At 42.0% G+C, this 16244-nt stretch overlaps 2 protein-coding genes across 3 annotated transcripts in view; both read left to right on the top strand.

Moving 5' to 3' along the window:
* The window catches only part of jak2b (Janus kinase 2b), a 28826-nt gene extending 22471 nt beyond the window's left edge, over positions 1-6355 (top strand). For both annotated transcript variants that reach the window (XM_072387502.1, XM_072387501.1), the window contains 3 exons: positions 171-288; positions 4071-4184; positions 5577-6355. In XM_072387502.1, the coding sequence (XP_072243603.1) occupies positions 171-288; positions 4071-4184; positions 5577-5684 (340 nt within the window). In that variant the 3' untranslated portion in view covers positions 5685-6355. The remainder of the gene's footprint in view (positions 1-170; positions 289-4070; positions 4185-5576) is intronic.
* Positions 6356-8538: 2183 nt separating this feature from the next.
* Positions 8539-16032, top strand: LOC140309102 (monocarboxylate transporter 13). Its single transcript, XM_072386931.1, has 5 exons — positions 8539-8579; positions 9076-9312; positions 9398-9541; positions 10336-11118; positions 15848-16032. The coding sequence occupies exons 2-5, from the start codon at positions 9111-9113 to the stop codon at positions 16030-16032; spliced, it is 1314 nt and encodes a 437-aa protein (XP_072243032.1). The 5' UTR covers positions 8539-8579; positions 9076-9110.
* The last annotated feature ends 212 nt before the right edge of the window (positions 16033-16244 follow it).

Below are 16244 nucleotides of genomic sequence, written 5' to 3'. Positions count from 1 at the left end.
AGCACATAATTTACGACTGGCAGTTACTTGATCATTATTAGATAACAGCCAGCTATTGTTTTATGCTTGTTTTTGTTATATTGCTTTGTGACTCGAGCTGAGATCCCTGCAGCATATGACCACCTCAGGGAAGCAGAGCTGGTATATTCAGTCACATGTGTGTTTTGTAGGTATGCTCCAGAGTCGCTGACTGAGAGCAAGTTCTCTGTGGCGTCAGATGTCTGGAGCTTTGGAGTTGTGCTTTATGAGCTCTTCACCCACAGCGACAAGAACTGCAGCCCTCCTGCAGTAAGTAATGAAATGCATTCAGATGCACATGCTGGCTTTTACTGCTTAATTTAATTTCACTGCTTTTGTGATAATAAAACACTGAGGAAATTACTTAAAAAATTTAAAAGCAACGCAGGAGTGAACAGAAAGCCGAGTGGTTGGGGTTTGTCTGCATGTCATTCGCCGGCTCTCCTTCCCAGTAAATCTTATGAAAAATTGAGTTATCATTTAAAAGCTGAAATCTTTTAAACGAACGGAAAAAAGGGAGTTCAAGAACTATTGTTGCACCCAGTTCAAATAGGTCAGACACAGTAATGCGACACTTGCTCTCAAAGAAGAATGATCATCATCCTTGACGTGTAACAGATTTGAACGAACAAAAAAAATTGTTATTCCATTCACGCTATAAGTCGTGTGTTTAAGTAAGTTTTAAAGGTTGGTACACACTCAGAAAACAAACCAATTGAATCCTTTCCCATTGCCAGTGTTTCTGCGCTTACCCTCAATATTTTAGAGGCCACACTTTACTCAGAATCTGTCCTCTTGCAAAGGTAATTCAACTAGTTTGTCTATTTTTAATTGGACCATTAACTTCAGTCCTGCACTCAGGGCTTAGAGTGAGCTGCCAGCTGTCTTGCAGAAAGGATAAAAAATTGATAATTTTGTTGTTCAGAGCCTCCGCATGAGACATTATGGTGAGTATTGTGCAGTATTGTGTAGCCCGGACTGTAGTACCTTTTATTTAAAAAAAAAAAAAACAGTCATTGATCACCTTCTTCATCTTCCTCCTGCGCACTATAAACCATCAAAGTCATCTTTCTTCGGTGTCCGAACTGAACAGACTCAGAACTTCCTCACTTCAGTCTCTTTGTTGTCGCTCTCACAATCTCATCTCAGATTGATCGCGTTCAATTTAAAAGCTGCATCATCTGCATTTCTTCGTTTGTTTTCCATGTCGAGGGTGAGTACAAATGACCGATTTACTATAATTTAGCAGTGTAAGTGTGTTTGATTTATCGTACAATTTCACTGGAGCACTGTGAACTATTGGTTAATTTTATTGGTCTAATGTTAAGAATTAAAAAAAATAAAATGAAACAGAAACTGACTCATAACAAAGTGGTTTAATAGATGGTCATTTCTAACTCCTCATTATAACCTTCAAGCTGAATCTATAAATCTGTGTTAAAGGTATTCAAACCTGCAGGGGTGAGGCGCAAAGATTTGGAGAGAACTACAATTTACTGCCTGCGTTCTCCTCTCTGTGTCTCTAATTCTTGTGGGTTTGTAATAGTGGGGAAAGAATCATGCAAATAACTTGGCAGTCAACTCTTTCTCAGAAACAGACCTCTTTTAAAGTTGCTGGTGGCAATTGGCACGCCAAATGATTGATTGGTACAAAATCTGCAGCTGTGCAGGGGTGGTTACAAGACAGTTGGAAATAACTTAAGAAGCGAACCTGGATTTATCTCCAGCTGTGTAAGTGGAAATTCACCCAGTGTTGCTCTGTATCCTGAATTAGACCGTCACCGTTGGCAATATGAATTATGCAAAATATACGTCTGGTCTTGCAGTGGGGATGAAATTTTGCTTCACCGTTTCTTTAAACTATTTTTGCCCTCAACAAAATGCACATTTCAGTGAATGCCGGGTTGTTACTATTTGTTATCGCCCTCAAATAAAAGAACGTCATTTCAAAAGTCGTCTAACTTGGAACACCCTCTTCTTTGCATGTTTTTCCCCCTTCCTCGCCGTATTTTCTGTCTCCTCTCAGTCTGTCAGAAAATTCCTTCCAAAAAATCCTTATCTGAAAATGTGTGCAGTTTGTTGGTATAGCTCTTTATGGAATGACTGCACAGACTATGTTTGTACAGTTTGTAGAAGAAGAGTAGGAATCTCCATAGGAAAGAAGACGCGTCTAAATCCTTGAATCCCTGAGCAAACACATTAAGCAGAAATTTGTCTTGTCAATTCAGTTCAATTCCATTTTATTTATGTAGCGCCAAATTACAACAAATGTCATCTCATGTCAGTGTACATAATATTTGAATTTGTTTTTGGCATCAGTTCACAATTATTCATGTTCTGTAGAATGAAGAGACGAGCCCTGACACATGAACCATGACAACAGTTAAAAGATTGTTTGACTGCCTCAGGGACTGCACCCCCTTACTTGAACCGTCCTTACTAGCAATGTTCACTTGAATGCTTGATGTAAATACTTGGGTGTCTCTCACTTCACCGTGTACGTTTCCGGCTGAACATCTTCATCCAGGGAAGCGTGATTCACTTCGCTTGACGTGTAAAAGAAAATGGCAGCTGGAATTACAAGCTTCTTTCAGAGAGGCACTCCCTTTATAATCTGACAATAACTGTCTTCATATCATTAACACACACCCAGTGCACTTGTTGGAAACTGTTTCATCAGGGAACAAGTCTTAAGTCAAGTCACAATATCAATAGAAATTAAATTACATAACTCACAGAGCTCTCTCATCATTTGCTGGTGGTCACAAATAAAACTTACCTTTTTCACATCAGCTGACCAAATGAGCATTAAACGTGCAAAAAAAAATCATTTTGAACAACCGCCACTTGCTGGCGTTTTGTTCAGCAAAATGCAGCATGTTTGTTCGCTTGCTATGATCCTTTTATGAAAAACGGCTGCGTTATGAGAACACCAAGGGAATGGAAAAGCTTCACAGCAGAAGGGGGATTGTGAGCAGATGAGATTGTCCCGGGGCTGCTGAAGGCTCTGGATACTGTGGGGCTGTTTTAGCTCACATGCTTCTTCAATGGTGGTCCCCCTTTTTTAAAAGCACCAACAGGAGAGTGAGCTCCAACTGTCAGGGGCCCCACTACTCGCTCTTCCTTGGAGAGTTTCTCTTCAGGGTGTTTGAAAATTAGTCAGACACTCCTTGCATGCCTCAGATTCAGTAGTGAGCAGTGAGGTTTTCGTCCAGGTCGTGGAGCAGACCACATCTTTACCTTCACGGAGCAGCTGAGGGGGTCATTGTTTTTCCTTGAGTTAATAGAAGTTAATGTAATCCTACTAAGCCCTCAGACAGAGTAAAGGAAAAGTCCAACGTGGACTATTTAACAAGCTTAAACATGTGGGAAAATGTTCCACCACCACTGCATGTTGATGCCCATTGTTACGGTGACATGATGTGCTGTTGAGTGAAAACTGTGACTCAATAAAGACTGTTAGAAAGCATTTCTCTAACTTCAATCTTGCACTAATTGCAAATGTCACGCACACCATGTCATCCCGGCACTCTCGCAGGCATGTCTGAATGAAGCGAGAGGGACATTCCTGGAAAGGGAACCAGGATGTGAATCTTGTGTTAACACCCCAACAGAAGTACTAATGTTACTGACCTTATGTGTGAAAATGCTTTTTGAATGTTCCCCATCTCACATGCATGGTCAATAATTGTGTGCATGCAGTGGCTCTGTGTCACAGAAGAGTGAGTAAAGAACATTCATGTAAAAGGGATTACTATCTGACAGACGTGTATATAATAATGCTTTAAAGGAAACTAAATATTCATTTCTAGGCACAAGCTGATACCATTTCCTGAGGTCTTGATAAAATGTCTGTGACATGCAGATGAGCGCTGCCTGTTTTGCTTTGTGCTTGTCTCAGCTGTTGCATATTTACATGTCATTAAGTGCTGTTCATGTACCCTTGTGTCACAATTTTCTTGCACTCTGTCAACCTTGTGGAGTGTCTTCCATACCAGTCTTTCACTTCACTGTAACCATTGTCTGGGTCTCTGTCCTATTCTCCTGCTCAGGTTTTTATGTCAATGATGGGCAACGACAAGCAGGGGCAGCTGATTGTCTATCACCTCGTTGAGCTCCTGAAATCAGGCAGCAGGCTGCCTCAACCCCTGGAGTGCCCTACAGAGGTAGGAACAGCTAATCTTTTTGTCCTTCTAAAGTCCATGGCATTGTCTGTGATTGACTGTTCACACAGCGCTGACTTGCTTTCATACTGTCAAAACAACTTTGTAAAACCAAAATCATGATCAAACAAAATTATGAGGTGAAACCTCACATCATATTGCTAAAAGTATTCACTCACCCATCCAAATATAAAAAATTCAGGTGTTCCAATCACTTCCGTGGCCACAATTGTATCAGTTCAAGCACCTAGTCATACAGACTGCTTCTACAAACATTTGTAAAATATGGGTCGCTCTCAGGAGCTCAATGAATTCATACCATGATAGGATGCCACCTGTGCAACAAGTCCAGTCGTGAAATTTCCCGCTACTAGTCAATCGCTACAGACCTCCAAACTTCATGTGACCTTCAGATTAGCTCAAGAACAGTGTGTGGAGAGCTTCATGGAATGGGTTTCCATGGGTTCCAGAGCAGCTGCATCCAAGCCATACATCACCAAGTGCAATGCAAAGCGTCGGATTCAGTAGTGTAAAGCACGCCGTTACTGGACTCTAGAGCAGTGGAGACGCGTTCTCTGGAGTGACGAATCACGATTCTCCAGTTGGCAATCTGATGGACCAGTCTGGGTTTGTTGGTTGCCAGGAGAACAGTATTGGTCTGACTGCATTGTGCCAAGTGTAAAGTTTGGTGGAGGGGGTATGCGCACCAAGCAAGGTCCATAAAGACATGGATGGGGGAGTTTGGTGTGGAAGAACATGACTGGTCTGCACAGAGTCCTGACCTCAACCTGATCGAACACGTTTGGGATGAATTAGAGCAGAGACTGTGAGCCAGGCCTTCTGGTCCAACATCAGTGTCTGACCTCACAAATGCGCTTCTGGAAGAATTGTCATAAATTCCCATTAAAAACACTCTTAACCTTGTGGAAAGGTTGCCCAGAAGAGTTGAAAGTGTTATAGCTGCAAAGGGTGGGTCGACTTCATCTTAAACCCTATGGATTAAGACTGGGATGTCACTTAAGTTCATGTGCGTAAAAGCAGATGAGTTGATACTTTTGGCAAAATTATGTATCTCTTTACAATAGTTTGGCTGTCACTTTTGTGGTGTACAGCAGCTGCACCCTTGTCAAACAAGTTTACTCATGTTTTCTTGAAGGCTTAAACTTAAAAGCCTTTCTAACCACCAGGAATGAGAAAAATTTAGTTGCCGTCGCTGAAGTATTCATCAGCTAAAAAGTGCTTCTGACAAGGGCTGTGTTTTGTTGCTCTTCGGAGGCCAGGATGTGACTGTAAATGTTTCCAGATTATATCGAGTCCAGGCCAGTGCAGTAAAATTTAATGAAGGTTTCTTTTGGCCTCATTGCTCTAAACATTTTTTCGCCTTCTACCTTTCAGTTACATGAGATCATGGAGGAGTGCTGGGATAAAGACCCCACCTTGCGTCCTTCTTTCAAGGAGCTGGCCCTGCGCATCGACCTGTTCAGAGACAGCAAGGAGTTTTAAAATCGCCCAAAGTGCCATGCTCCTCTTCAATCAAGACACTCGGGATTGTTGTTTGCTCCCATTGTGGCAAAGGGAAAAAAGGCAAAAGCAAAATCCCTCTTCTACGAGGTGCCCGCATTATGAAAAGCAGCATGCCTGGAAAGATTGGTGGTTTGAAATGAAGTTTTGCTCAAGAACTGTTGCTGAGGTGCCTTTCAGCCAGGCACTTTTCTATTGCAGGTTTGTGGAAATGTTTGGCTGGTCAAACTGTTGAAAGCGATGGTGCTGATGGAGAGAAAATGTTTGGTCAAAGTTTTAGAAGAAGACTGGAAGAGTTTATAGTGACTGTGACAAGACTGTTGCTAGAACAAGTTGTGTGTGTGTGTGTGTGTGTGTGCGTGCGCTGTGTGTGTGTGTGTGTGTGTATTTTGTTCATACAGCTAGCTGGGCTAGCTCTTGCCACCCCTTTGTGCTGTCAGCTGAAATGAAAATGGACTATATTACTGCAGTATTTTTGTGTACATATGTGCAGAAATTTTATAATTTTATAAAATTAAAATATGGTGAATACTATATTTGAAATACCAGCAAGATGTTGTTGTAAATTAAGTACATATGAAGGTGATTCTAAAAATCTGTCTTTGTTTTCAATGTGAGAGGTGGTGTGAAAATTAAAGAACATATCTGTGAAACAAATTGTTGTGGCGCATCGCTTTGAACTTCCTCGTAACGTTATAAGTCCAAATGCTGCTGACACGGAAACCCTCAAAACTAAGTAGTGCTTTTAAATCCCAAAGCATCTGTCTTTACTTAATCCAGGAGTTTTACCTGGTAAACGGAGAGCTTTTTTTCTTTTTCAAAAAGGAGCATAACGACCTGTCATCGCAATTTGTCAAAAGTGCTCCTGAAGATTTTGACATCTCTTGTGCCTTTACAAATGCCTTGAGCTTGTCCTACAGTCAAGAGAAAAGGACATGGCACACCCTCTTTCAATTTTAAGGTTTTAAGACAATTCATCTCGTCCGTCACAAAATTAGGCAAATTAGCCTCAGATGAGCAACATGACATATTACATCATCATTATTAATTTAACGATGGGGGGGGGTTGTAGTACACCCTCACTGCTGAATGAAGTAGTACCCAGGCACTGCTGAGCATGAGCACTTGATTAATGAGCAAGTGTGAGCATCTCTCCAAGTTTTCCCAGTTAGATGGTCTGGAACATGTCGAGGAGGAACACATCAGCTACGATCATAGACGAGCAGTTCTCGCTGCCCGTTAATCTGGGAGGGGTTATAAGGCCTTTTCTAAACAGTTTTCAAGTCCATCATTCTACAGTGAGACTGATTCCTCACAAGTGTGAAACATTGAAGGCAGCCGTCAGTCTTCCCTGGTGTGAACATCCCAGCATCTTCACCACGAGGCCAGACTGCGATGCTGAGAGAAACTGCAAAAAGAAACCCAGGAGCAACATCTCAGGACTCCACAGGCCTCAGTTAGCATGTGAAATGTTAATGTTCAGGACAGCAGAGTTAAAAAAAGACTGAACAGGTATGGCTTGTTTGGAAGGCTTGTCTGGAGAAAGCCTCTTCTCTCCATAAAGAACATGGCAGCACAGCTTGGTTTGTTGTTACGCTCGGAAACACAACAGAACTTCTGGAGCAATGTCCTTTTTGAAAGATGTTTGGTGATAATGCACAGCAACATGTTTGGAGAAAACCAAACGCATTGGCAATAATTGGCACCTACGCCTTGTCGAACACAGTGGGGGAAGGTTGATGATTTTGGCTTGTTTCCACCCTTAGGAGCTGGGCACCTTGGAGTTTTCAAGTCAAACACAAACTCTTCTGTATACCAAAGTGCTCAGGTTAAATCTGTCTGACAGCTAAAGCTTGGTTGAATTTGGTTTGTGGAATAGGACAGCGACCCCAAGCTCAGCGTCAAACCTTTAACAGAGTGTCTGGAAAAAGGAAGGAATCCAAAGTTCAGACTTAAACCTTATTCATATGCTGTGGTGGGAATTTAAGAGAGCTGTGCACAAACAAATGCTGCAAACCACAATGAACAGAGGCAACACTATAGATCCCAAATTCCTTCACAAGTATGTAAGAGACAGATAACATCATGGAGAAAACATCAAGCTATTGCTGCCAGAGGTGGTTTTTATAAGGTACTGAATCATAGGGTGTACCGCCTTTTGGCCAAGTTCCTACTTGACAAAATAAAAACAAATTTTAAAATTATTTCGTGTCATGTTTTTCATCTGTGGTTGTATTGAACCTTTTTTTTTTTTTTTTATTTAATCAACGTTCAAGAAAACTAGACTGTTGTAGGCTTCTGAGCTAGACACGCATTTAGTCAAGTAAATGATGCAGGTATACATGGTCTTTCTTACCATTTTGGTTTAAAATGGAAGCGCAATTTATGTATTTAGAAGCCCATTTCCACATATTAAAGTCATACGTAAAATAATTCCGTTGATTTATTTAAATCTATTTGTCAAATATATACGTGAAAGCTTTTCGTAGATGAATCCGCGCTCACATTTATGCACAAACTTAAATCAATGACGCTATGTTTTGTGCCCCGGATGTCCTTTAGCTCAAACTTTTCCGCAAACAAATTGCTCGTTGCTGCTCTAATCGAGTGTAATGATTGTGTTCTACAGCATTTGTTCAATTAAGATAATACATTAGCTCAGTCTTAAGACGTAAAACGCTCTCGGCATAGTGGCATTGCGATGAGGTTACCGTAAAAATCCAAAGAGAAGCGCACAACAGTTACGGGCGGTGGCGGAATATTTGACTGCGCGGATGCATCCTCGCCTCAGTACGAGGTGTGCTGGCGGAGCACTACTGTTCCTACTGTACTGAAAGAGGACATCAGGAGTTGGACTGACTGCGACGGGAAGAAAATGTAAGCTTGAAATTTCATCTTTTTCTTTTTTCCCTTCTCTTCTTCAAACATTTTGAAAAGTTTTTTGTTGTTTTTTTTTTTTTCAATTATGCGTTTCGTCGGTTTTAAGATTTGTATTAAAAATTCGTACGCGATGTAACCAAAATAAATTGCTGTTCAAACTTTACGTGAAATTTACACTTTCATTTGCTCAAGAGATTTAAGGGGGAGTCGAGGTTTTGGCTTTTTAGGTGTTGTATTGAGCTGTTTAATGTCAGTATATCTCAACAGTCTGGGCAGGGTTACAGGGTCTCTGTTTAACTGGACACAGCACTGTCAGGCACAGGGAGAGCCAATCTTCATTTTGGTTTCTTGAATTACAAACATACGGGAGCATTTGGGTAAACCTGGACACATGGACACTGTTTGACAGTTGCTCTGCATTTGTGCATTTTTAGAGGTGCATTTTCATGAGTCCTACTCACATGGGGGGAGGGTTATTGCAACTGCCTCCCAGTACAGGCTGGAGAACAGCCTGCTGAGCTGTTGAAGATGAAGTCCAGAAGAGCTGGACCTCCTGATGGGGGTTACGGTTGGGTGGTGGTCACATCAGCCTTTTTCACCATGGGTCTTACCGCCGCTGTCCTCAAAAATTACGGACACTTCTTTCTGGAAATCCAGAGCCACTTTGGAGTCCTGACCAGCACTACCTCCTGGGTTACATCCACAACAATTGCCATGTTTCACATCGGAGGTAAAGTCTGTCATCTGCCTTTAATTTCTTGTCCGTGTGAAAGCTGAGGTCCTTTTGTAGTGCTTTGTTTTTTGTCTGTCCGCAGCTCCAGTAGCCAGTGCTCTGACCTTGCGGTTCTCTCAGAGAGTGGTGATGGTGGTCGGAGGCCTGCTGTGCACTTTGGGCTTGTTGTTGGCATCTCTGGACCTCAGTCTGCCTTGGCTCTACCTCACCATGGGCTTCCTGGAAGGTAACACACTCAGGATACACTCAGAAGCTTGGGAAGCGTTTCCGTTTTTTATGACATTCTCTCTCGGGTGCGACGGAGTTGGTCACTCTTTGTGGAGTCACCTTTTTCTGGGACAGAAAGGAGAAAAGAAAAACTTTGCTCAGATTCCAAAACTTAGATTCTTTGTACTCCATCCAAACATGTTTTGTTTAGCTGTTTTTTGTTTTGTTTTGTTTTGTTTAACAAGTGAAAGAAACTGCCAAAGAACAGATTTGACTAACTGCAGAAAATGCTGAAATAGCTTGATACACATGTGCAGAGAATTAAAAAAATCACTCAGCCTGGTTCCCTTTTTTCTAGTGAATGTGGGGAAATCCCATCTGTACTTTTGAGGCAGAGATGATGCATTCGGCCCTTGTCTATTTCTTAAACCACATTTTGGGCAGCATAATGAGCTCATGTTCTTTGTCTGCCATGTACAGCATTTTGCAAAGTAAATTCCAGCACGCAGCACAGTCTCTGGAGTTTTTCTTAAGAAAAAGTGAGCTGGTTAACAAAACGGGACTCCCACCTGTTTAGTTATCAAAGGTAAAGGTAACCGCAGTTTAATACAGAGTAAGAAGCAAAAAAAACCACGTAAAAACAAAACATGGCTGTTGGATTTAATTTCATATTCTTGAGGAAACTGGTTTTACACTTGTTGAAGACAACTCCTGTAATGATTAGTAGAATATATGTTTTTTTATTGTTATTATCATGGTGGACCTGAAAGGCCAGAGTGACAGTTTTCATCCTCTTTTTCCTCTTTTTTTCAGGAACAGGCATTTCCTTCTCATGGATCCCCGCCATGAGTATGGTGAGCCACTACTTTGCACGATGGCGTCCCATTGCCTATGCCATTGCCAGCTCAGGGGAGTGTGTCTTTGCTGTCGTATTCAGTCCCTTCTTCAAGTGGCTCATTGAGGTGTACAGCTGGCAGGGTGCTTTACTCCTCATTGGGGGCCTTCAGTTGAACATCTGCGTGTGCGGTGCGCTCATGAGACCCCTGGAGACGAGCCACAGGACAACAGAAGAAAGCAAAGCCAGTCCAGAGGATGATGCCGCTGCGCTCCCATCTGAAAGGAAGATGATCTTCCAGTGTTCCCTCCTGAAAAAGCCTGAACTACTTCTCTATATCCTGTTTGCAATCTTTGCAGCTGCAGGGTTTTTCATCCCCACTCTCTTTCTGGTTCCCTTCGCCAACAGTTTGGGAATTGATGAGTACTGGCCAGCCTTCATCCTGTCAGTGCTGGCAGTAGCAGACCTGGTAGGGAGGTTGTTCTGCGGGTGGTTAGCCAACATGAGGTTTCTCAGGAACCTGCAGCTGCTCTGCATCGTGGCCACTCTGCTCGGGGTCATCTTACTCCTGTTCCCCGTCAGCCACAACTACTGGGCCATCCTGATCTTTGCCTCACTCTACGGCTTCCTGTTCGGCTGCGTGGTGGCCATACATGTCACCTGTATCGTGGACATTGTGACCCTGGAGGGATTCGACAGTGGTCTGGGCCTCTTTATGCTGTTCAGGAGCATCGGAGGCTTCATCGGTCCACCTGCAGGAGGTGAGAAGTTGCTGTGGCTCTTTCTTGTGTCTTTGCTTTGACTGATGGAAGCTATGACTTTCTTCTATTCTGGCCTGAATATAGTTTATATAGAATAGTTATTTGACTACTGACGATAACTGGCAGCATCAGATATATCTAATAATTTATTTTGTTTTAGTCAGGATCAGGTTTACCAAAAGAAGACCCATTCATACATTTTACCCCTGCATTTATTTGATCGGGAAGCTTTGAGTTGGAGTCCTCTATAGGTGGCACCAAATTACAAAAGATTTACCTTAAAACTTGCCTGGAAGTTATTAAGGAATTATAGGCCAATACAGTACAGTCAAAACTTTTTTTTTCCAACATTTTTATTGGAAAATATCTGAAAAGAAAGAAAAATGGATTTGACCTTTAATGTCTGACATTTGCTACAACGGAGAGTACAACCGTTGCAGCCCTTGACACGCACTCCGGAGAGGAAAGATTGACAGCAGTTTCAGCTGACATAAAGAAAATGGGTTTAACTCCTCACGAGCCATTTAACTAAACCTGACCATTATGTCCATTATTCATGCAAGACTGACCTCCCAGTGTGCATAGTTCTCCTTTATGCACGGCAGAAGCTCCACACGCTGCTGCGGGATTTGAGAGATAGACTTTGTGTGAGTCACATGGACAAGAGGAAAAGCCCATGTGACTCTGCACGTGGATGACAAGCTGTCATCACTTTAAAGGGCCCTCAGAGGAACCTCACTTTATATCATGATGTAGCATTTTAGCAGTTCAGTGTCCCTTTGTTGGTTCTTCAAATCAGTCCAAAGAGAAGCCTCTGAGAATAATAGGATGAGTTATCATGATGTCAGGTAGAAAAGTCCATTTCCTCCTCTTTATTCATATGAAAGTAGGTAATACATTGCTTTTAATTAACTGTTACCATGCCTATGGTAAACATTATACCTAAGCTTTGAACTCGAGCTCAGTACTTGAACTAAAGTAAAAACTCAGAATTCCAACTGCTCGCTTAAACAAAGTGCAGATCTCTCTTCACGCAGGTCTTTTGACCTATAGATATTTAAATCTGACAAGCAGTACTTGTACATAAATTCTTTTACAAGAATGACTGTCATCTTTGTTGTTCATGTCAAACAGTACAGTGTTGCCAGGTGGATGCTGCACTCCCATAGGCCTATGTTTAGAGAAGGAAATGTCCCATCACCAGCAGGTTTGGCTTACATCTTCGCATCAGAAGCCACCAAATTCAGCCTAAAGATTTCTGACACTGTTCAGACAGGACAGATACGCCAGTGTGCACAGCTCTGGTCTTCAAGCTCCTGTTGTAGTTTGATAGATCGACTTTGTCGGCCATAAAACCCACATGACACTGCATGGGGATTATGAACCGAAGCTGGCATCGCATCAAAGGGCCCTCAAAACATCATCAGTTGGGATCATCGTAAAACAGGAATTAATCTTTGTCAACTCTGACTGATATTTCAGTTCTGATGGCATTTATCCCAATGAAAAGGACAAAAAGTCAAGTGAAATATTCTTATTCTCTAATGAGTGCTGAATCACCAGTGAAATAGTTGTTGATGTGCTAAAGCAAGCTGGTTAGCGTGATTCATATTCTAACTGTTGATCATCATTACAAGCTTCTTGGCAAACAGCACTTTCTGCTGACCAGCAGTAAATTGATTTGAGGCAGGGGGCTTCATCTTATTCACAGCCCAATATTTTTTCCCAATATTGATCTGTTAATGCGATTGGTCAAACGATATTTATCCCAGGTTCTCAGGTTTCGCGCGGGTTGGAGTCCAGAAGGTGTACAATATCTGTCAGCAGACAGCGAACGTTGGGTCCCTGACTTTCAGTCTTAATTTGTCAACGGTAGAAGAAGTATCCAGAAGCTGAAGTACTAATCCAACACTGAACAAATACTTCTGTGGAAGTTGTCCCTGTGACGCCTACACTGCTACATTAACACCATCGCATTATGTGCGCAATCATGTAAAAGTAAGGAGAAAAGATTTTGCTGTTTTTAGATGGAGGCGGGGCTCCATTTCTCAAATTGAAAGTCATCGATTTTGAGGATATTTGTTCAGTTTGAAAGTCGGAAAATTGTCTCTCTTGCGTTTCTCTGAGACACATCACAGTGTTCGTGTCGTACAAAGAGAAATGATTTTAAAAAGTATGAAGCCAAGCATTTAAGCTGGACCTCTGAGTAAGAAGCCTGCTTCAGTTCTGTAGTTTGGTGCTGAGCTTAACTCAAAGAAATAAAGAAGATTATGGTATTGCAAGTGCAGCAGTCTCAGCAAAAAGCTTGTTTTCATGGATGACGACCGGGGGGGTCTCTCTACTTATCTTAAACAGAAGGAACAGTATTTTCTCTTTGTTACTGATCTGAAGGATAAACAACCAAAAAAATGCTGTTTTTCTGGCTTTTGCTCCAGTGATCAGCGCTTCATCTCACACAAAGTTCCTCTTGTTCTTTGCCTTTGCTTATTGAATCATCTGTGACAGGAGGCGTGTGTTATGGTACATTGACGTTAGTTTTTGGGGGTGAAACTATGCGGGATTTTGTGACCATGAGGCCTTGGACGAGGAGAGCTCCAACACTTACAAGAACCATCTGATTGTTGTGATGGCAAATGGAGTTTTGTAATGAAATGCTTTTTTTTTTTTTGCTCAGAAGAACAAAAAAATATTTCAATGGTTCACATTTGTCACCCGTTTTTCTCTTGTAATTTCCCACCTGGAGAAATCCCTGGAAGAGTTCCTGTTTTTACCTGTTTTTAAACCCATGCTCCAGATATCGCACCAGTATAAATAATTGTGGGCTTCACTGTAAATTACAGTAAATTAAAGCAAATATTTTTGCATACCTCAGCTTTGGCTGCAGACCACACTGCTCATTCATTCCTCCCATTCTCGTGAATACCACGAGGGAATTTCTTCAAGTCTGACACAAGGATTCACTTTTTCTCAGTTGACTGAGCTGTTGGTGAGTAGTGATCTTGAAGGAGTCTCAATGGTAATAGACCTTTTGGAGGAAGCAGATGTTATGTAAATAATGTTTTTCCTGTCACATAGGTGCCAGGTAGTCTGAGTATTTTGCCTCCAGAGCTCAATCTACAGGAAGAGAGAGCATGCTTATCATTATGCTTTAAGCATAGACAAAGTGATGGAGCAAAGCATTCTGTTTACATCTTGGGTTAAACACCCTGGGGACAGAAGTGCCTCTCCTGCTATGCTGTTTTTCTACATCTGTTTCGCAGACTGCGTGAGTACATCTGATCCCTCTTTATTTAGCCACGGTCTCACAAATTTCCTTAAAAATTGCTCAGTGAGCTTTTATTATCATCACAACATTCCACGCAAATCTAATGATAAAGTAATGTTTTGGGGTTTTTTTCTATTATTTCCTAAATGTAATCGTGTCATCAGAGCATTCTGCAAAAACCATCCTCTGGCAGTTGTTCGGAGATTTAATCTAATGATGATTCGGGCGGATGAACTTTTAATCAAGCAGAAGAGATCCATCCGTTTTCCATACCCACTGAATTCAGTTGAGTCCAAGTCACGGGGGCACTGGAGCAACCACTGCACACTCACACTCACTCCTAGGGTTCATTTAGAGTCACCGTTTAACCTGACATGCATGATTTTTGGAGGGTGGGAGGTAGCTGGAGGACCTGGAGAAAACGCCCAACGCACACATGGGGAGAACATGCAAACTGCACACAGAAAGAACCCAGCCGGGATTCAGGTAGGAAGAAATGTTGCGGTGTAAATGCAGGGAAAAGGTTGACCTGCAAAATCCCATAATATCCCACATGGATGATTAATTATGCTCATTTGCTGTCTGTGTGCCTGCCAAATCCATTTCCTAGATGTTGAAGCAAAGACTCGGTAATTAAAATGACATAAACTTAACATGCCAGAAGTTGTTTTGAATTTAACTGACCGAACTTCCTCATATTTGTTTTGGAGGTGTGACAAGAGACTGAAAGCGTTACAAAGTGTTACATAATGTGGTGAAAAAAAGAGCCCAGACCAAACCTGTATCAACAGAAAGTAAAAACAGAAAGTAAAAATGAAGAATTTTCCTGAGCAGGCTAACTTACAGAAATGAGGTTGTAGAAGGAAACCACAGATTTGGTGGACCAGACGAAATGAGGAACGCTTCTCCAAAGTTTAGGAGCCCGGTTACCTAAGCAGGTGTCTCTGGCCTGGTGTTTTGGTGCTGTTTGACCCGTTTCCTGTCTTCTCAACCCACAGCCAGTCCTGTGTCTGGATCCGCTGGCAGTTTCTTCCCGTTAAAACAGAGCCTTACTCTCCATTGTCACATTGTGCATGCTCAGGACAGCCAAAGGAATCAAAGAGATGATTGGATTTGAATTCATTTCTTTCATTTGGATAATTCTGACTGTATCTTTAAAGAGCCTAGAGATTGCTTTTGTGATTTGGTGCTATGGAGATAAAACTGAACTGAATAGGAGGCCTTGCTGTGAAGCTGCACGGTGCAGAAAGAGGCCAACCACTGGAATAGGGCCTCAGCAGAGCGCCTTATGTATAAGTAATGAAACAAATAAAAGTCATTTTTAGGAACTAGAACGTGATCATTTTCTCTTATAAGAGTTGAAACATTTGAAACTATCCCCCCACCCAAACAAGCACAGGGTAGCTGAAGGGGCACGGATCATCTCCGGCACAGGGTGTGATTTTTCTGTTTCTTTTTCTCCAGGCTGGCTAGTGGACCAGACAAGTGACTACGGCTCTGCCTTCTACCTCTCAGGCTTCTGCCTCATTTCTTCAGCAGTGTTTGTCCTCCTGGTGGACTGCCTGATTCAGAGGAAAAAAGCTGTGGAGGATGAAGTGTATCCGGTGGCCAACCAACAAGAGGACCTGGAAACAGGAAAAGCCCAATGAAACACACTTATGTAAGAATTTTCACTTGAACTCGATGTGCAGTTAACCTGCAAGCAGCTGGATGATTTGGGCTAGTTTTATTTGTGGGGCAGGTTTAGGTCACTGAGTGCATATTTTTTAAGTGGTGCTCAGTAAGCTTGTATAATTTTCTGTATTTCTGCATAAATATACCCTAAAACTTCATCAGATGTTTGCACGACTAAAAGTAGGTC

This window comes from Leuresthes tenuis, unplaced genomic scaffold (genome assembly GCF_036924035.1).
Source record: "Leuresthes tenuis unplaced genomic scaffold, fLeuTen1.0.hap1 SCAF_6, whole genome shotgun sequence".
Classification (NCBI taxonomy): Eukaryota; Metazoa; Chordata; class Actinopteri; order Atheriniformes; family Atherinopsidae; genus Leuresthes; species Leuresthes tenuis.
Note: the sequence above shows the minus strand (reverse complement) of the source record. Positions and strands in the feature narration are given on the sequence as shown.